At 35.3% G+C, this 21,261-nt stretch overlaps 1 protein-coding gene across 4 annotated transcripts in view; it reads left to right on the top strand.

Annotated features, from left to right (window-relative positions):
- Positions 1-21,261, top strand: part of VPS8 (VPS8 subunit of CORVET complex) — a 222,892-nt gene that overhangs the window by 150,463 nt on the left and 51,168 nt on the right. For all 4 annotated transcript variants that reach the window (XM_045519728.2, XM_010959180.3, XM_045519727.2 and 1 more), the window contains 5 exons: positions 71-160; positions 3,102-3,144; positions 6,776-6,879; positions 11,244-11,325; positions 11,682-11,764. In XM_045519728.2, coding sequence (XP_045375684.1) covers positions 71-160; positions 3,102-3,144; positions 6,776-6,879; positions 11,244-11,325; positions 11,682-11,764 — 402 coding nt within the window. The remainder of the gene's footprint in view (positions 1-70; positions 161-3,101; positions 3,145-6,775; positions 6,880-11,243; positions 11,326-11,681; positions 11,765-21,261) is intronic.

Below are 21,261 nucleotides of genomic sequence, written 5' to 3'. Positions count from 1 at the left end.
TAAATTCTTAATAGGATCTTCTGACTCCATGAACAAGATTTGTGAAGGTTTATCTTTTCTTTTTTCCTAGATTACCCAGAAGTATCAACTTCATGAAGTCACTGCTTATCTATTAGAAAAGAAAGGAGATATTCATGGTGCCTTCTTAATAATGCTAGAGGTAACATTTTACTCTGTATGCTTTGTCATGTTTCTGTCTAGCCCTCTGTCCACTTATCAATCCATTTTTTTTATTGGACATATAACATGGTGTAAGTTTTCATCAATCCATCTTAATTTCTTATGTTTCAAAGTAATTGCAGACAATAGTACATTTTATCTGTAAATATTTTTATCACATGTGTCATTGACTAGAGTTGATCTTCCTTTGTGGCATTTTTTAAGGTAAAATAAACATACACAATGCAAAGTTTTAAATGTGCTGTTTATTGAGTTTTAACAAATATATACATCTGTGTAACCCTAGTCCCCAACAAGATAGAGAACATTACCTTCAACTCAGAAAGTTCCTTCACAGTCAGCCCCCGCTTACATCCCCCTAGAGATAACTACTCTTCTGGTTTTTTTCATTGTGGGTGAGTTTTGCCTGTTTTATTCATTCATATTAATGGAATGGATCAGTAGATACTCTAATATGATTCTTCTTTCATTCAGCATAATGTTTTTGAGGTTTATCTCTGTTATTGCATGTGTCAGTAGTTTGTGCCTTTTATTGCTGAGTACTGTTTAATTGTAGGAATCTACCACATTTTATCCATTCTCCTGTTGATTGACACCTGAGCTGTTTCTAGGTTTTGACTATTATGAGTAAAGTTGCTGTGACCACTCTTGTACAAAAATGTTTTCCTTTCCCTGGAGTCAATACCAAGTTGTGGAATTGGTCTATCACAGGATAGGCATAGGTTTGCTTTTATAAGAAATTAGCAGCCATTTTTTCCGAAGTGATTGTGGCATTTTACATTCCACCAATGATGCAGGAGAGTTTTGATTGCTTCACATTCCCACCAACAGTTGGTGTCCTATCAATTTTTCCAAAAAAAATTTTTCCCATTCTTTTACTTGTTGTAAAATAGCATAAAATTTACCATTTCAATGGCATTAAACATATTCACATTGTTTTGCAGCCATCACCACCATCCATCTCCCAGTCTTTTTGAACTTCCCAAACTCATTAGATAATTACTCCCCATTCTTCCCAGCCACCCAGCCCCTGGCAACCACCATTCTACTTTAGACTCTATGAATTTGATTACTCTAGATACTTCATATAAGAGGAGTCAAACAATATTTGTTCTTTTTGTGTCCAGCTTATTGCACTATATAACCATAAGATCTTCAAGATTTATCCATGTTGTGGCACATATCAAAATTTCATTCATTTTAAAGGCTGAATAATACTCCATTTTATGTATATGCCGCATTTTGTTTTTCCATTCATTCATCCATTGATACTTGGGTTGCTTCCACCTTTTGACTATTGTGAATAATGCTGTTATGAACATGGGTGTGCAAATGAATTTTTGAGTCCTTACTTTCAATTCTTTGGAATATATACTGAGAAATGAGATTGCTGGATGAAATGGTAATTCTATTTTTAATTATTTGAGGAACACTATATCATTTTCCATAATGTCTGTATCATTTTACATTCTCATCTGCAGTGCACCAGGGTTTTAGCTTCTCCACATCCTCACCAACACTTGTTGTTTTCTTGATGGCAGCCATCCTAATGGGTGTGAAGTGTTACATACCAGTTTTTCAAACATTGTCATCTAGCTAGGAATAGATTAGGGATGTCCTATTTATAACTTTAAAAAATGGTTCGTATTGGCTTCCTGTCTTTTTCTAGCCTTATAACTGTGAAACAGGCCAGGAACAATATTCCACAGAGGATTTGTGTAGGCACTTAACCTCTTTTAATCTCTAAGTTACCCCAACCTCTCTTTTTCTTCTTGCAATTTATTTGTTAATGATATCATGAACCTAATTTTAAAGGATAAGTGAAAGTATTCCTGGCATGGATAGGAAATGGAGAAGCGGGAGATCCTCACAGGGAATAAGATGACCATTTGCAAAGGCATAGGAATATGAAGAAATACGAGCTTCTAGGAGAGGAACCAGTAGCCTTGCTAGGGCTCAACTATCAATGTATAGGCGGGTCAGGCTAGAAACAAAGGCTAGATCCAGATTTGGAAAGATTTTGTAAAACATGCTGTAAAGAATTAGAACTGATAATGATTTCACAAAGGATCAACTAAAGGTTTTTAAACAAGGAACTGATGTGATACTGTTTGCTTCATAAAGACTGCTCTGCTGACTCTAGGAGAATCTATGAGAGAGGGGTAGAGAAGGGGAAGGTAATACCGGAAGCAGAGAGCACTTGGCGGTGTGTGGCAGTAGTACAGGTGTGACTCCATGAGGGCTTGAGCTGGGTATGGCAGTAGTCGTGGAGTGAGAGGAGGTGGATTTGAGAACTTACTGATCATTTGGATATGGTATGGGGTGAATGACAGTGAGTTAATGATATTCTGAATTTTAGCTTAACATTAGCCTGTAAGGGACCTCAGGGAAAGGAGCAAATTCGGGGCAGAAGGGATAGATTAAGATCAGCTTCAGTTTGTATTAAGAAGCCCTTGGAACATCAGTTAAGGGTGTCTAAGAATCCAGAATTCAGTAGAGCAGTGGCTACTACAACTGCATACTTGGGAGATGCCACACTCAAGGCTGTGCCCTATGCTGTGGCGATAGACTTGTCATCTCCTTTTTATTCCCACTCATCCCTTTTTCTCATAACCCAGTATGAATTTTATTCCCTTATTCCAAGTTTGGATTAATCCTAATTTTCATTACTTTGCCTGAAGATTATCATTATTAACTATGTGGTGATACAACAGAAGCCAAAGTGGCACACAGTGAGTGATATTTGGTATTTTGGGTCAGTTCCAGTACCACTAGTGATGCTCTCTATATACAGAACAATTCTCATCTAAATTACAGAGATCACTCTTAATAACCTTGTTGTTTCTTGGGTTTTACCTTTAAAATATGTTAATTCAGATTTTGGTGGATTAGAAACATAAAGTGTTCTTTTTATCTCCTAGAGACTACAAAGCAAACTTCAAGAGATAACACATCAAGATGAAAGTAAGTTCTGGAGTGTAATTTACAATTTCTTTTCCCATGGGCCTCATGTTTTAAAAATAGTAAATGATAAACTGTATTTATTAAGTAATAATTACATTGATCTGCATAATTACTATTTATCCACTTTAATATTAATCCCAATTTTATCTTGTTTTCAAGGGCTTAGGGAAGTAATATAAACCATTGTGATTTTGTGGTGCTGTCAGTAGAGGTCATTATATAGAAATTTAGGTACTCTTCACTGATACTGATTAATTTTTTGGTTATATTTCTGTATACTTATGTTTTGGTTATTATAAATGAGGTACATGCTAACATCCTAAAAATTACTATAATGGGGTGAACAACAGCAAAGTGGGCTTCTAATCAGTAAGTAACAGCCAGTTTTTCTGTATTGAATTTATATAATTTTAGCACAAAGCAATAAAATTTGACAGTTTAGGATCTTAAATGGCTTTGTCATAGATAGACATATAATTTCCATTATATTCCTTGATACTAAAAAAATTATTTATTTTGTAAAATTGTAGTACGATATATATAACATAAAATTCACTATTTTAACCATTTGTAAATGTACAGTTCAGTGGCAGTAAGTACATTCACATTGTTGTGCAACCATCACCACCATCCATCTCCAGAACTTTTTAACTTCCCAAACTAAAACTGTGTGCCCATGAGACAGTTACTGCCCATTCCCTCTTCCCAGCTCAGCTCTATTAACCACCATTCTACTTTCTGACTCGATGAATTTGATTCCTCTATGTATATCGTATAAGTGAAATCAAACAGTATTTGTCCTTTTTTGTCTAACTTACTGCATTTAGTATTGTGTCTTCAAGATTTATCCATGTTGTGGTACATGTCAGAATTTCATTCTTTTTTTTTTATTGAAGTATATACTCAGTTTACAATATTGTATCAATTTCTGGTGTACAGCATAATGTTTCAGTCATATGTATACACACATATATTCTTTTTCATATTCTTTTTCATAATAGGTTACTACAAGATAACTGAGTACAGTTCCCTGTGCTATACAGAACTATATATAGAGTAGTTAGTATCTGCAAATCTCAAACTCCCAATTTACCCTTCCCACCCCTTGGTAACCATGAGTTTGTTTTCTGTGTCTGTGAGTCTTTTTCTGTTTTGTAAATAAATTTATTTTTGCAAATGAATTTCATTCATTTTTAAGGTTGAATAATGTTCCATTTTATATGTATACCACATTTTGTTTTTCTATTCATTCATCCATGGACACTTGGGTTGCTTCCACCTTTTGACTTTTGTGAATAATGCTGTTATGAACATGAATGTGCAAATATCTTTTTGAGTCCCTGCTTTCAGTTCTTCTGGGTATATACTGAGAAGTGGGATTGCTGGATGAAATGGTAATTCTATTTTTAATTTTTTGAGGAACCACCATATATCATTTTCCATAATGCTGTATCATTTTACATTCTCACCAGCAATGCACAAACGGTTTCAAGGCTCTACATCTTCATTAACACTTGTTATATTCTGTTTTTTTGATAGTAGCCAGGCTGATGGGTGTGAGGTAGCATCTCACTGCAGTTTTGATATGCGTTTTCCTAATGATTAGTGATGTTGAGCATCTTTTCTTGGGCTTATTGGCCATTTGTATATCTTCTTTGGAGAAATGGCTATTAAAATCCTTTGCCCACTTTTGAATTGGATTATTTGTTTTCCTATTACTTGATGTTTCAAAATAGCCCTTCTAAAGATCAGAGAATCACTTAATAGGTGACTTTTAGATTGTTTTACCTTTTTAACACACTACATATTTCCTGGACTCCTTATCCCACACATTCCCCTAAATACCTTTACCCTAATTCTCTGTAGATTATCTGTTTTTGGAACTTACATAAACACTTGGTTGACTTTTCCATCTTTAGTCCAACTAAACCTTAATTATTATTTTTGTACTATCAGTATGTGTTCAGTCAATTTGACTGTTAGGTTTGTTGCATGTATTGCATTTTTCTTTTTCAATTTATTGTTATGAGAATAATTTCTGCAGACATTACATGAAAGACTGAGGGAAAAGTAAGAAGAATGCTTCCCCAAAATCACTACAGTGATTTACAGGTGATATGTCTGGAGAAGCCAGTTCCTCAATTCCATTGAAGATAAATTTCTCAGTAATAGTCCCATAACTACCATTTACCGTCAGGTTCAATTTTGACTGTACGCTTAAGAGTTTTGGAGTATTTGCTAATTGCCAGACACTGTCCTAGTTCCTATGAATTATACACAGATGGCTAACACACAGTCCTCTCCCAAAGAACGACAGTCTCTTGAAGGAGACAGATATGTAAATTGACTTCTAATGAAGGTAGAATCATCTATTATAAAAGAGGTACAGTGAGAGTGGCAAAGGATTGTGGAAAATTAGGGAACTCTTTGTAACTGATGAATCAGAGATACTTCCATGGGAGATGTGACTTTTCAACGTAATTATGACTGGAATGATGAATAGGAGTTTGATAGGCAGAAACAAGGAAAGAGTCTTCTAGGGTGAGGAGAACATGAGCGTGAAAGCACCCGGCTGGTCACCTTGGGGAGCAGGAAATAATCTGGTGATACGAGAGTGGAAGGTGGGAAGATGCACCGGAATGTTTACTGTGTTTACTTAGGGCCAGAGGTTTACTGACCTTCTGTTTTTCAAAAAGTAGATGCCTTTGATGTTTTTTATGAATGGGACTGATGTGTTTGGACTTGTATTTAAGAGATCTCTAGTGACAGTATAAAAGGGAATGAGGAAGACAAGATTTGGAAGTCAAAAGTTCAATTAAGAGGCTGCTGCAGTAGTGCAGATGAGGTGTTGAAGAGCTCCACCAGAGTAAAAGTAGTGAGTATATGAGAGTATGGAAGTGGAATTAACAAAATTAACAGTTTGTTTGAATGTGTGGTTGAAGGACAAGAAAGCATCAGAGATGATGAAAATTTATAAACTGGCTGACTTAAAGGTCATGATTTTGTTAACTTAGTTTGGAAGTGTAGCGGGGAGGAGCAGATTTGAAGTGAGAAAAATGAGTTGAATTTTACACATACATATATATTTCAAGGTGATTGCAGGACATCCATCCATGTAGAAATAGATGTCCTAGAGTGGGTTGAAATTTCATCCTGTAGATTATGAAAGGAATAAGGGCTGAAGGTGTATATTTGAAAGTTATCAGCATGGACATAGGAGTTAAAACCATAGGAATGGCTAAAATTACTGAAAAAATGAAAACAAAAGGGCTTGAGCTAGTATTTTGGAGGAAGACCTACATTTAAGAAATAGGCAGAGGAAGAAATGGTAGAGCAAGGAAGGTGAAAGATTAACTAATCCACAAACTGGCGCTAGAGGATTTTCTGTTGCTAAAGCATATGAAAATGCTGAGAGTGACGTGCTTTCTGTGTCCTATGAATGTTGAACATTTGTATGGAAAACTGTTGCAAACTGTTTTTTAATCTAAACCTCAATATCAGATCTTAACAGACGATTATATAATAGAAACCTAAGAATATGCAGAGAAAAAAATAGTTTAATTTTGTACAGACACTTTGAGATTATCAATAATGTATCCTTGAGTAATGTTAACAATTTTTTGGAATCTAGGTACCAAACAGGATTCCTCATTGAAGGATGTTGAGGAGACCATGGTAGAGACAATTGCCCTTTGCCAGAGAAATTCACATAATTTGAATCAGCAGCAAAGAGAGGTAGGAGAATGACTACAAAGGCTTTTCAAAGTCTGTTCTGGTCTTAAACTAGGAATTAATTCTCTTTCTACTGCCCTCTCAGCTACCTGAGTTCAGTGTGACTGGATTTTAATCACTGTTTAGTGCTCCCCGGAGTATAAGACTCCTAAAGCTATTACAAGGAGCGCCTGTCCTCTTTGTTCTCACAGAGGCTTTATATGCTTAGGTTTGGCGCGTGAATAGTGGATGTCCTCGTTCTCTCTGGACTGAGATTTGTGTATTCTGTGCAGTGCTGCTGTGGCTGTGTCATCCATTCATCATCTCTTGCATTCCCTGTGGGTCAAGTGAGCATGAGGAATTGGAGGAAAAGCCTCCAGGGATACAGAGAAAAGGTCAAGAAGGCTGCGATATAGCAGTTCTCAGCCTTGGCCTCACATTAGAGTCACTTGGGGAGCTTTGAAAAATCCCAGACTGCACCCGAGATCAATTAAATTAAAGTCTCTGGGGCTGGGCCCCAGTCATCAGTGTTTCAAAGCTTCCCACGTGATTCCACTCCACAGCCAAGGTTGAAACCACGTCTGTAACAGATTCCAGGCTGCAAAAAGGGAGAACGCAAAACTGAAGGAGGTGTAGTTGAACACCTGGTGCGGGTAGGCGTTACAGCATTGAAGCAGAAACTAAGGGGGCGAGATGTGACTTGACAGCTAAATTCTGCAGTAGTTTAGAGAAGTCAGGTTAGCAGTATGATACGGTATAACTCCTCTGTGCCTGACCCTCGTGCTCTGGCCTCTGACTTGACACCACATGGCCTGTTTCCATGCTTGGGCTTCTGAAATGCGAAACAGCGTAAATTTTTCATAGTTAGCCGTATGTGTTACAATGAAAATTATAAGTTTGATATGTTTTCTGTTCTTAAGAGATGGGTAAATTTCTCCTTTATGTTTTAGTCAAGGGTTTTTTAAGGTCATAAATTTTGAAAACCCTTTGTAATATAAATTGTGTATAACACATTTACATAATATATGTCTTCTTTTATTTAAAAAAATTTTTTGTGTGAAATGATACATACCCATCATTTTTCAAAATCCTTCAATACAGAAAGTTACACAGAGAATGTTTAAAAAAATTACCCTATATCCATCTTATCACCCAGAAATAACCATCATTATCATTTGGTGAATATCACTCTAGACATTTTTTACCTGCCTAGGTTGATATAATTTTAGAAAAATTGGATCAAATAATGCTTGCTTTAAAAAATATAGTATTCAGTTGCATTTAGGAAGCTTATATAAAACAGGAATTTCTGAATTTCAAATAAATAGTTCTTCATTATACTATCTTTTAATAAATCTCACTAAAGGTTAAAAATTTTAAATAACTGTGATAGATTGGAATTATTGTTTACAATAACTTTTCAGTTTTTATCATACCTATGTTCTCAAGCCAATAAGGAAATTTACATGCACTCATACATACTTGCTCCAGTCATACTTCTCCAGTCTCTCTCTCTTCTCTTAATTTTAATTAGTTAGGTTATTTCACCTCATTAAGGTTAACAACACATTCTTTTCTATATCCACAGTTCCCATAATTGTTTAACTTTTATTTAAATAGATTATTGAGTTTAACACCATTCATTTTGCCATGATTTTTCCCTTGCTAAGATTTAATTTTCATTTGTCTTTTGGTTACCTGTTTGTATTTGGACATGTTACATTTTGATAGAAAGACACAAAAATTGTTAGAGCTATGTTTATACATATTTTTCAACCCTTCCTTCTTCTATCTAATATCTGTTTGATACTCTTCCTTCTTCTCATGGAAAATTTAAGAAAAAATGACAGTTATGTTTTATAAGTAGAACCATCTAGACTCATAAGCTGAAGTATGTCCAGATTCATAATATTAATGGTAGAATTAGATATAAAATCCCTGCCTCCAGAACTCCAGGGATTATTCTGACTATATTTGAACTCTGTCTCTTAATCAGAGACAGGAATAAGACTTCTTTGATGTGGCAAAAGGGTAATTTATTCTGTATTTTTTTCCCCCAAAAAATGTGTCTGAGTTGGAATCTCTCTCTCCGTCTCTTAGACACAAACACACACACACACACACACACACACACACACACACACACACACACACCCCTCACACCACTCTCTACTCCCCTCCACCCTCCAACAACTGGTTTCTGCTGCTTTTATGAACAGCTTTCATAACAACAAAAATATTTGAATGTTGGTTTTTATGTAGACATTTTGAGAAAATGCTGGGCTGATTTGATATAATGCCAAACATTAAGTTTGGGGGATTTTCATGGTGGTTTGCCTTGTTCCTCTTTGTTTTTGCTTTGGAGAGAGTGAGAAGAGGAGCTATTGCCACAGATCCTAAACCAGCTAGAATACTGGAAGTATCCAAAAGCTTGATAATGAACTGTCTGTATTATCTCTTCGCAAAAGTTTCTTCAGAAGATTTAATATCGTAGAGTATTTCCTTAAAGTTAGACCACAGGAAGTCGGGTTGTCAGTCCTTTCTTAGTTAAAATCTCTACCTGTTCTACTTTGTATGTCTGTCTATTTGTGCTTCTACTCCAGTGTCAGGTGATTACATATAATAAAGAATATGGCTTTGTTATGCACATAATTTCCTGAAAAAGAAAGTTGTTTATTATGTAAAATGAGAAAATAATTCAGGTTTAGTTGTGCTGCTCTCAGGGGTTAGGATTGTCATTATTATGGTTGGTTATTTTAGCCGTTGGGGTCTTTAGAGTTACCCAAGTCAAAATTTTAAGAACCAACATCAAAGAGCAAGAGATAAAATATTTAAAAGGTGTTTACATATATTTTGGGTTAATATGGAGATTTAATTGAAGAAGAATAACTCTTCTATGTAGGATATGAATACTTTCCATGGCTATTATCTTTACAACCGTGTATCCTTAGTCTGCCATTTATAAATCAAGAATAAAGTAACCTTTAAAAAGATAATTCCTCTAAAATGTCCAGGTTAAGTAAGAAAATTTTAAAGCAAATTTCTAAATAAATATGAAAACCAAAAGGTAAAAACTACGTATACCATATACAGTTAAATTAAAAGACTATAAAAATGCACAGATAAATGATACGGTTGTAAAAACAAGTTGAAATAGACAACTAAAAGGTAAGGCAAGTGAAACTGTCTGAGAATAAAATAGAAGATTAAAAGTTCATGAGTACTAGATAAAATAAACTAAAATTTTGATAAAATAAAGAAATGCCAGTATACAACATAGTTAAAACCAGTACCTTGAGAACTTGAAGAAATAAATTTAAAAAATACATAAAATGCTGCCCTTAGAAAATCTCAAATGGGCCACATAAGGGCTTCCTAGTAGAGCTCTTCAGTGGGAGGTCACCCAGGGGGAAAGTCACTGGACCTTTACCTGTCCCCTTAGTGGGCTCCCTTAATAACTATACTTGTCCTGCTCTGTCAATGCTGACTTTTCTTCATGCCTCTTGGATGCTTGCAGCAATAGGTTCCTCCCAAGATACTGTCTTAAGTAAGACCTTTGTAAATCACTACCCAACAAGAAAACATGTTTGAAATTTTAAAATGCATTAGTTTGATTTCTGATGATAAAGATTTTTCCTAAGCCTTAGGAACAGCACATATGATGCACATATGGCAGGTTATGATCTTTGGCAAATTACTTAACTTCTCTAAGCTTCAGTATCTTACCTCAACTGAAGATAATGTTTACTGGGTAAGGTTATTATGAGATGGAAAAAACAAAATGTATGTAAAGCATTTAATATAGTGCCCAGTGTAATAGGAATAACTAAATGATAGATGTGGTTGGAAATGTTAACTGAAATAATCTTAACTTCCCCTTCTTAGTCTGTGATGACTAAGGAAATACAAAATAATGCTTGCTATAGGAAAAAACTCTGGATAACTTTTTTCATTTATCTGGCTTGCCATAGCTGAAGAGAAATGGGTGGAGGGCAGTTGTGGAGGGGTTCTCTTGTCCCTTTCTGCAGTACACAGAGCTGTTTAGACTTTGTCAGTGGTACATTTAAGAACGTAGCTACAGGCTCTGCTCTGGCTGCTTTGCCCCTACCCTCTCCTGAGACACCGAAGATTGCAGTTGTAAAAGGTCTGGACTTGCTTAACTTGAGCTTCCTTATTTTCCCAAGTTGCATGGTAAAGGTATCTGTTCTGGCTATGGTCCTTGCTTTTTATTGTCTTTTCTCTTCACATTCAAGTGTTCCATCTTTTCTTTTTCTAATTTTTACCTACAAACGTGTGTGAGAAGTACATTTCAGCCTGTGAAACACTGTCATTATTCTTAAAGACAACAGAGCACTTTTGTTTTCCTCTGGTTTCCTCTGACATTATAGGCACTCTGGTTTCCATTACTGGAGGCAATGATGGCCCCTCAGAAGCTGTCTAGTTCAGCTGCACCTCCTCTACACTCTGAAGGTAAGTTCATCAGAGGCCACCTATACTGTCCCCCAGTTTTCATCTGCTGGAAATTATCATTGTGATACCTGCTCCTGCTATCATATTTTTATTATTTTTCTTAATGAAATCATATTGTAGGGTTGATCTCATCTTTCAGGTTCAGTTCTTTCTGGCACCATTTATATCATTTGTCTTGAATAATTGTAGCTTTGCAACCTACCAGCAGTTAGCTTTAAAATATTAAACAGGCTAATTAGTTTAGTTAGTTAGTTAAGTTAGCTAAGATTCTAGGAAGCTCTATCCCTATGACTTATAGGAAAAACTAGAAATTCTTATTTTAAACTAACCTTAATGTTAACATTTTCTTATAACAGCTCTGAAATCTTTGACCATGCAAGTTCTAAACAGCATGGCAGCATTTATTGCCCTTCCATCAATCCTGCAAAGAATCTTACAGGTGAGTTAAAAGGGGACAATTCAGTGTGGATCAACTTTAACTAATGTTTTAGTTATGTGTAAATAATAGCAAATTGGGCTAATGTTTAAACGGGTCTCAAGCATAATGCAGCTGATTTTTGGCGTTAGCTAAATATCTAACTTATGGCTCTCACCCTGGAATCTTTCCCAACTCCAGCGGTGTTTGCCCAGCACACACTTGCAGCCTTCAGTTAGGGTGTGCAGCCTTCAGCTGTTCACTGTGACCTTGGGGTTCAGATTCAGACCTTGGGCTTCCTTTTGCTGTGCTAGCTGTGAGAGAATTACCATTGTTTGCAGCTGGTTATACTTTTTAGATCAAAAAAAGATAACCTAAAAATCATATTAATACAGACATTTCTTAGTCAATGGTTGTTACTTAAGTTTTTTAACTCATCCTAGAACTTTACATCGAAAACTCCTCTCCTGCTCTAGATTCTAGACGGCTTTTGTGCCCAAAGCGTTTGGAGGAAACATCCTTCCAGCCTATTTTGTTCAGTGAAAAGGCCTCTACCTTTCCAGATTCATCAAAAGGAGAACACTAAAAATATGCGAAGATGTATTTTTAGAAAAATCTGTGAACATTCTTGGGAAAACTGCAAGAATAATCCTTAGAATCCATTTTGTCTTCCTTTATGCAGCATAGAGACACACCAAAAAACTAAAAAGTCAGATGGTAATATGATGCCATTGGTCTTCACAATTTTTAAATGATTTTTATACAACTAAGAATGTTTCTCTCAGCTTTCTCTAAGATTTTTCAGGCTCTCTTTCCCATCTGGTATTAAGCATCTGGGCCTTTGCTGATAAAGACTACTGTACCCAGTAGTCTCACAACATTGTACATTATTACTTAGAATGTATCTTTACACATATCATTTCATTTGATACTTACCATAAATTAAATAATTCTTTGGTACAGACTACTTTTTATATCCATTCTAAAATATATTAGTCATAGGTTTTTAATCTATATAAAGAAATATCTCTGTAAGGCAGGAACACTTTAATTTCCCAAGTAAATTTAAAAACATGAAATCCTAAAACCGAAAGTAGCTTCCCTCTCATTGTATGCACTTTGTTTTATGTTGAGCTTTAACCACACTTTGTTACGTAAATTATAAGAAACAAAAATCTGTTTTTTCCTTGGCAAAAGCATATGATATTTTAAAAAAATACTTTATTTTGAAACTCACATCCTTGAAGGCTTTTGATATTTGAAAGTCTTAGCTTTATTTTTGCATTATACTAGTATTCATTGTAATTGTATTCATATCATTTTCTACCTTTAGTGGTTGTTAACTAATTGGAAGGGTGTGCTGATTCTTAAATTCCTTATTTGCACATTTCTGATTACTGTAATAATTCTACCTTATATTTGTATAGAGATTTTTATTTTTTTTAAGTTGCTTTTATAGATATCGCATTTGAAGCTCGCAAGAATCTCTTGAAATAGGTAGGGCTACTATACAAATTTCTGTTGATGAAGGGCAAAACTGAAACAGAAAAGTTAGGTACCTGACCTACCATTAGTGGCAGCATCCAGACTACCACCAAAGTCTCTCACCTCCTAACTTACGCTCTTTCTCATTATATCATGTAAACTCCATTTGTTTCAGTCCCTGGTCTTTTGAAGAGTTAATTGTTAATTAGTTTATTAATTATATGTTACTGTTTGGTAGTTATCTACATAAATGAAAGAAGGGCACAGTTCTTGCCCTAAAAGGGCTCTTATAAGAGAGATGAGAAAATATCTGATGCAACTGTTCACAGGGCTGTAAAGCACAAGTAAGATTGGTCACTTTAAGGATTAGCTGCTCTGAACCCCAGGAAGGGTCGTTGCCACTTCTGCATCCCTACATTCAGTCCACCTAAGTACAGCAGGAGCATCCATGTGAAAGCAAGACCCCACGTGATTGACTCAGGGTGGGCAGCTGGCCTAAGAGGGGCCAGTCAGTGTCCTTTTCAGGAAATTTTAGAATTGAATTGAAAAAAGATGAATAGTTTCTCTTCAGTTCTCTGGATTATATAAAGTACAAAGTTCAGGAGCTGGCAGTGACTACTTTTCTGTCATATGGATTGAAAAAGTAAGAAAGTTTATCTGAGAGAGAAGAATGAAACACACACACAAAGAGGAGAATAGATAAGCTGCATGGAGAAGAGAAAAGATACAGAGAGAGGATTTAAGACACTGGGAAAGGAGATAACATGAAGAGAAAATCCTCATGGCATCTGAGTCTCATTGTAGTTCTTAAGGTTTATCTGCATTCCTCTTCTTGGATCCTTAGACACCCCAGTACCTTTACAATAATTATCTTTTTTGAACAAGTTGGGTTTCTGAATATATATAACCAAAGAGGTACCAATAAAGTATATATCTGAAACAGACTGGAGAATTTGGAAAGATTTCCTAAAGGAGATGTCTGAATTGAATCTTAAAGAGCCTAAAGGAATCAGGGGGAAAAAGAGGACTATTCTAAAGCACAGTGAACTATATATACAAAGAATTTGAGGTAAAACATGGCACATTTGAAGAGTTGCAAATGTTTAAGTATGCTTGGAACATACGACAAGAATAAAGGTGAGTCATGGAGCTGAAATTTGAGAGACAGGGGCTGTGTCCTTAATTGCTTTGTAAACCATGGTAATGACTTTGGATTTTATTTTAAAATCAGTAAATTTTCATTAAGATATTTTAACTAGAGGAATGATGGGATGACATTTCATTTTAGAAAGAACACTCAGTCTACGTTATACAGGATAAATTGGAAGTAAACAAGACCGAAGGCATAGAGATACTCAGAATGTAATAGGTACTCAAGTTTGTTAATTGAGTTACACAGAATGGATAGGAGAAAGTAGATTTGAAAATTACTTAGCTGGTAGAATCTACTTGACTTTTTGACTGATTAGAAGTAGGGGAACAAAAGAAGAACCCGGGTAAACCCCCTAAATTCAGTTTCATGTGGCTAACAGTGAGCAGTGGGGGGAATATAAGACTGGAGTTTGTAGGAAGTGGTAAGAAGTGGAGAGGAAGATTTGGAAGTCATCGAAGCAGAAGTGGTAGTTATATTCTTGAAACTAGATGAACTTTAAGATGAAATGAATTAGTGAGAAAAGCCGAAGGCCAAAATGGAGTTCTAAGAAACATTCAAGGACCTTAAGAGATAAGACTATACTTTGCCTAGTACACTATCACTATCACTTAACCCTGGGGCACCTGGCATATAATAGGTACTCTGAATAGTTATAGAATGAAAAAAGTCAAGAATGGAGGAATTCTAGTTCTGGCCAAGAGGAGTGGCTTGGATGCATCCTCTTGCTTATAACAACTAAAATATGGAAAAAATACATAACATAGTAGTTTTCAAAAAACTGGTAGTCAGTCAATACAGGGCGGTAATTCCTTGGAGACAGGAAATAAACAATGTAAGCCCTCTGTCTGCCCCAGCTTGATGTCTTTAGAGAGTTTCCAGGCAGTAGCACAGGAAGGGAATCCCAAGCAATTTTCAGCATACTTACTGATTTGAGGAGTTGGAGCTGAGAGTCAAGAGAGACCAAGGTAGAGTTTTCAGGGTAAGTAAGAGGAGAGGGAACTCTGGAGCAATCAGGGGGCCTCCCTCAAGCCTCAGTGCATGATCTGAGGAAAGTACCTAGGCAGGGAGAGAATCACCTGAATGGATTGGGGGGAATAATACTTGTATTCACACAGGGCCAAAAATAGAGTCTTATTCACCAGTAAGACTAGAAGACCTCATAATTCACAGAACATTGAGTAGAGTACTCACAAGTACTCAGTAATGGGAAAAAGTTAGGCCTAGACCAAACATAGCTCCTGTCATGCTTTTCAAATTTTAAAAGCAAGGCCTGAACGGATCAAACTGTTTCCTGATAATTTAACTGCATCTCAGAACAAAGCTTAAAAATATTTTTGGAATACAGAAATATCCAGGTCTCAACAGTGTAAAATTTACAGTGTATGTAAGACATTCTATAAAACTTTTAAGATATGCAAAGATGTTGGAAAATGAAACCCAGATATGACATTGAATATAGGAATTAACAGATGAGAATGCCAAAACAGAAGAAAAGATTAGTGAATTTGAAGACACAGTAACACAGACTATCTAAAAATGAAATGCGTAAGAAAAGTGAATCAGGAAAAAAAAATGAACCAGAGTGTCATTGAGCTGTGGGACAATTTCAGGTGGCCCAAAATACATATACTTGGAATTCTGAAAATAGGGAGTTGGAGCAGAAAAAAATATTTTAAATATTAGCCCTAAAATTTCCAGATTTATTGAGAACTGTTAGTAAAGATCAATAACCCCAAACTCAAAAACATGAAGAACTACAAGGTACATTATAATTGCTCAAAGTCAAAAATTAACAGAAATCAAAGAGGAAGTTAAAAAATACCTCAAGACAAATGAAGATGGAAACACAACTTTCTAAAATCTATGGGATGTAGGAAAAGCAGTTTTAAGAGGGAAGTTTATAGCGATAAAGGCCTTCCTCAAGAAACAAGAAAATTCCCAAGTAAACAACCTAACCTCCCAGATAAAGGAATTAGAAAAAGAAGAACAAGCAAAGCCCAAAGTAGGAAAAGAGATAAAGATCAGAGACAAAATAAAATAGAGACCAAAAAAACAATAGAAAAGATCAATGAAACCAAGAGTTGGTTTTTGAAAAGATAAACAAAATTAATAAACTTTTTAGCCAGGCTTACCAAGAAGAAAAGAGAAATAGCAACTAATACCAAAGAGATTAAAAAAAATAAGAAGAAGAAGACATGAAAAAGCAGAAATAGCAACTGATACCACAGAGATACAAAAAAAAAAAAATCATAATACTACAAAGTTATGTGCCAACAGATTGGACAATCTAGAAGCAGTGGACAAATTTCTAGAAACATACAACCTGTTGAGACTGTTTCTTCCTAGAAACAGACAATCTGAACAGACTGATCACTAGTAATGAAATTGAGTTTGTAATAAATTAAAAAAAAATACTCCCAGCAAACAAAAATCCAGGGCAAGATGGATTCACAGCAGAATTCTACCAAATGTGTAAAGAAGACCTATCCTTCTCAAACTGTTCCCCAAAATTGAAGAGGAGTGAATACTCCCAAATCCATTCTACAAGGCCACCATTATCCTCATACAAAAACCAGACAAAGACACTACAAAAGAAAATTAGAGGCCAGTGTCTTTGATGAATGTAGGTGTAAAAATCCTGAACAAAGTATTAGCAAACCAAATCCAACAATATATAAAAAGGGTCGTACTCCATGATCAAGTAAGATTTATTCCAGGAATGCACAGATGATTCAGTATTTGCAAATCAATCAGTGTTATATGCCACATTAGTAAAAGCAAGGATAAAAATCACATCCTCACCTCAGTAGATACAAAAAAAACATTTGACAAAATTCAGCATCCATTCATGATAAAAACTCTCACCACAGTTGATAGAGAGAGAATATGTCTCAGCATAATGAAAGCCCTGTATGACAGACTAACAGCTAACATACTCACTGGTGAAAAGCCGAAAGCCTTTCCTTTAAAATTAGGAACAAGACAAGGATGCCCATTCTCGCCACTTCTACTTAATATAGTACTGGAAGTCCTAGTCACAGCAATCAAATAAGAAAGAGAAATAAAAGGCATCCAAATTGGAAAGAAGTAAAACTCACAGTTTGCAGATAACATGGTTCTATATACGGAAAACCATAGTCTCCCACCCCAAAACTATTAGAACTGATAAATTCTAATAAAGTTTCAGGATACAAGCTTAATATACAGAAAAGTTTTACCTTCCTATACACTAGTAATGAACTATCAGAAAGAGAAAGCCCCCCCACCGAAAAAAATCCCATTTACAATCCCAGTAAAAAGAATAAAATGCCTAGGAATAAACTTAACCAAGAAGGTAAAAGACCTGTGCTCAGAAAACTATAAAACACTGAAGGAATTTGAAGACAATACAAAGAAAAGGAAAGATATCCTATGTTCTTGGATTAGAAGAATTAATATTGTTAAAATGTCCATACTACCCAAAAGCAATCTAATATTTAATGCAATCTCAATCAAAATACCCATGACATTTTTCATAAAACTAGAACAAATAATTCTAAAATTTATTTGGAACCATAAAAGACCCCAAATTGCAAAACAACCTTGAGAAGAAGACAAAGCTGGAGATACCGTGTTCTCTGACTTGAAACTATACTATAAAAATACAGTAATCAAAACAGCATGGTATTGGCACAAAAAGACCCATATGGATCAATGAAACAGAATAGAGAGCCCATAAATAAACCCATGCACCTATGGTCAACTAATTTACAACAAAGGAAGCGAGAATATACAGTGGAGAAAAGACAGTGGATCTGTCTCCTAAAGCAAAAAGTACCACTACACTGTGACTTCCGTGAAAGCAGAGACCAGATCTACTTGTTCAGTAATTTATCTCCAGTACCTAGCACAGTGCTTGGAACATAATATATAATCAATAAATATTAGTTGGCTCAACTACCTAATGTCCCTGGGTAGTCTAACACAGTTTGTAAAGCACTTTTGTGTTCTTTATCTCCTTTGATCTTTGTGTACATTATGCTGGGGAAGTGATGGTATCCACGTGATTTTTAAGAGGGAAGAGCCACTTAAAAAATTAAATAATTTGTCCCATTATTAAGTGGGAACATTAACCTAGATTTTCTAACTCCGAAATTTTGGCCTTTTCTTCTGTACCTAACACCAGCCATAGTATTTTTCATATCTGTCTCACTCTATCTGGTCTCCTGGGGAGAAGATAGGAAATGACAGTTATTTAGATGCACAGTTGCTCAGATATTTACAATTTTTCTAGAAGACATGTTCACATAATAAGAGGTTCTCAAAGATCTTCCTGACCTCTGCATATTTATTCAAACTGATACCTGGGGCCTGAATTGTACAGGTTTCTTTCATGAACATTAGGTGATAAGTTGGTATTTTTAAGGGACCATATTTATGTTTTGTACATTCTGTCTTCACTGCTTGCCCGTAACTGATCTTCACTCTTTGGCAAATGTAATTTTTGGCTTCTTCGAGAAGCTATTTATGACTCTTATACTGAGGGGATTAATACAAACAAATATGCTAACTGTTGTGTTATTCATATTTTAAAGTAATGCTTGATTAGTAAAATTTTAATTTTACAGCAAACCACATACATGATACAGTAGGTATCAGAAAGCAATAGAGGTATTGCCATTTGCAGCAATATGGATAGACTGAGAGAATATCATACTTAATGAAGTAAATCAGACGGAGAAATATATGTTGGTATCACTTATATGTGGAATCTAAAAAATAATACAAATGAATCTATACGCAAAACAGAAACAGACTAACAGACGTAGAAATCAGACTTATGGTTACTGAAGGGGTGAGGGGAGAGGGACAAATCTGTAGTATGGAATTAATAAACTACTATATATAAAATAGATAAGTAACATGGATTTACTGTATAGCACAGGAAATTATATTCAGTATCTTGTAATAACCTATAATGGAGTATAATCAGGAAAAAAATAACTGAGTTTCTATGCTGTACATCTAAAACTCACACAATATTGTAAATCAACCATACTTCAATTTAAAAGAAAAAGCAATAGAGAAAAAAAGGGGTTGTCGCATCTTTTTATAATGTGCTTTTTAAAAAACAAGTTTATGTGAAGTACCTAAACGTGGTCTTCTTTTGTAGTTTACAAACAAGTTTAAAGAGAAACCTCAGCAGTTATTTATCGCTGAAGAATCTAGCTGACACATTTGGAAAATAATTTGAAAAGCTAGTGGATTGTGTACACACTGTGCCAGAAGCCTTGAGTTCCCTTTTGCATTCTATAATTTATATGTTGTCTCAGCATGAGGTTATTTTCATGATTTTGCTTTTAAATTATGTATTTTAAAGTGAAATGTACTGATATAAATATAGGCATGACCTATAAAGATTTCTTCTTTTTCCCAGAATTTAACCTTTTCAAAACCTCTTCATTCTCCAAACCACCCTTGTCATAAACAAATGACAGAGCTTTTCTATGCTAGAGTTGTATTAGTGTATTGGATGGACATAGTAGAGTAGATATTACAGCGTTCTTATAAGGTATTACACCGTCCATTATACTTTGAAAAGTAAGCGTATTTACTAAGAGCTTGACCAAAAGTATAACTGAGTGTAAGTTCAGAAGCATTAACATGGTTCTGTTTTTATGCAAAGAAAATTAAAAGATAATCTCATGGATATATGACCTGAGTTTTTCTAGTGAAGAGTAAGTCAGTCTGAGATACCTGTAGTCTTGGCTTTTGCAAATGCTCTCCACATATTTGACAGATATCTTTAGCTTAGTGATAGCATCTTGAGCTGTGAAACAGAAATTTCCCCAGTAAGCGTAGGTGATCTGTTCAAGCCCAAAATAAACTTGTTAATTAGTACACAAATGTGTAGTTATTAACTACATTTGACTTCTTCAGCATAACCTCAGCATCAGGGACAAGGAACCTACAACAGACGATTGTGCTGCTCTCGACCAACTTAAAGTACTGAAAACTGATCTTAATTAGAAACTGTGTCTATCCAGTCTTCAAGCATAGAAGAGAAAAAAATTGTAAATCCTAACTCTACCTTGTATAAGGGCAGGAAGGCAAAGTTTCTTTTCAGATTTCTGAACCTTTCTTCTGAGTTTTTCCTGCTGCACAATCATTTTTCTTTCTTAACATCTCAACTCACAGTTACTGTAACAAGATTTTAATAACCCTTACTCCCTAAGAAGTAACCGGAAATGTTACCCATACCCATTTTCAGCAAATATTAGTTTATCATTTAGTTATTCATATTTGTTACCCATATTATCTAGCAAACATTGGTTTATTGGTTTATGTGTCCATACTTGGGAGACCAGTACAGCGTGTTAATTAAAAACATAGTTTCTGAAGTACCTAGATTCCCATCCCAGCTCGCCTTCTTAATGGTGTTGTGTTCTTAGAGAATTTTATTTTACCTCTCAAGCCTGAATTTCTTCATTTATAAATGTTCTGGAAGGAATTTAGTGATATGGTAAATACAAAGTGCTTAGCATTGTGCTTGGCATATGCTGCTCACTTAATAAATAGCAACTACTTTTATCATTACCGTGTAGTTGGATTCCTATTCATTTGGTAGCAAAATTTTTATTATAATTCCCAGCCTAGCCAAAGGTGCAGTAAAATGGATGCACAAATGTTCTAATGGAGATAAAAATTGCATAACACAACTTTTTGGTAAAGCGGTTAGGCAATACAGTTGACCTTGAACAATGCGGGGGTTAGGAACACAGACCCCGCCCCCCGCACAGTCGAAAATCCATGTATAACTTTTGACTCCCCCAAAACTTAACTACTAGTAGCCTGCTGTTGACTGAAAGCCTTACCAATAACACAGTTGACTAACACATTTTTT

This window comes from Camelus bactrianus, chromosome 1 (assembly GCF_048773025.1).
Source record: "Camelus bactrianus isolate YW-2024 breed Bactrian camel chromosome 1, ASM4877302v1, whole genome shotgun sequence".
In the NCBI taxonomy this organism is placed as follows: domain Eukaryota; kingdom Metazoa; phylum Chordata; class Mammalia; order Artiodactyla; family Camelidae; genus Camelus; species Camelus bactrianus.
This window is presented reverse-complemented; position numbering and strand designations above follow the sequence as displayed.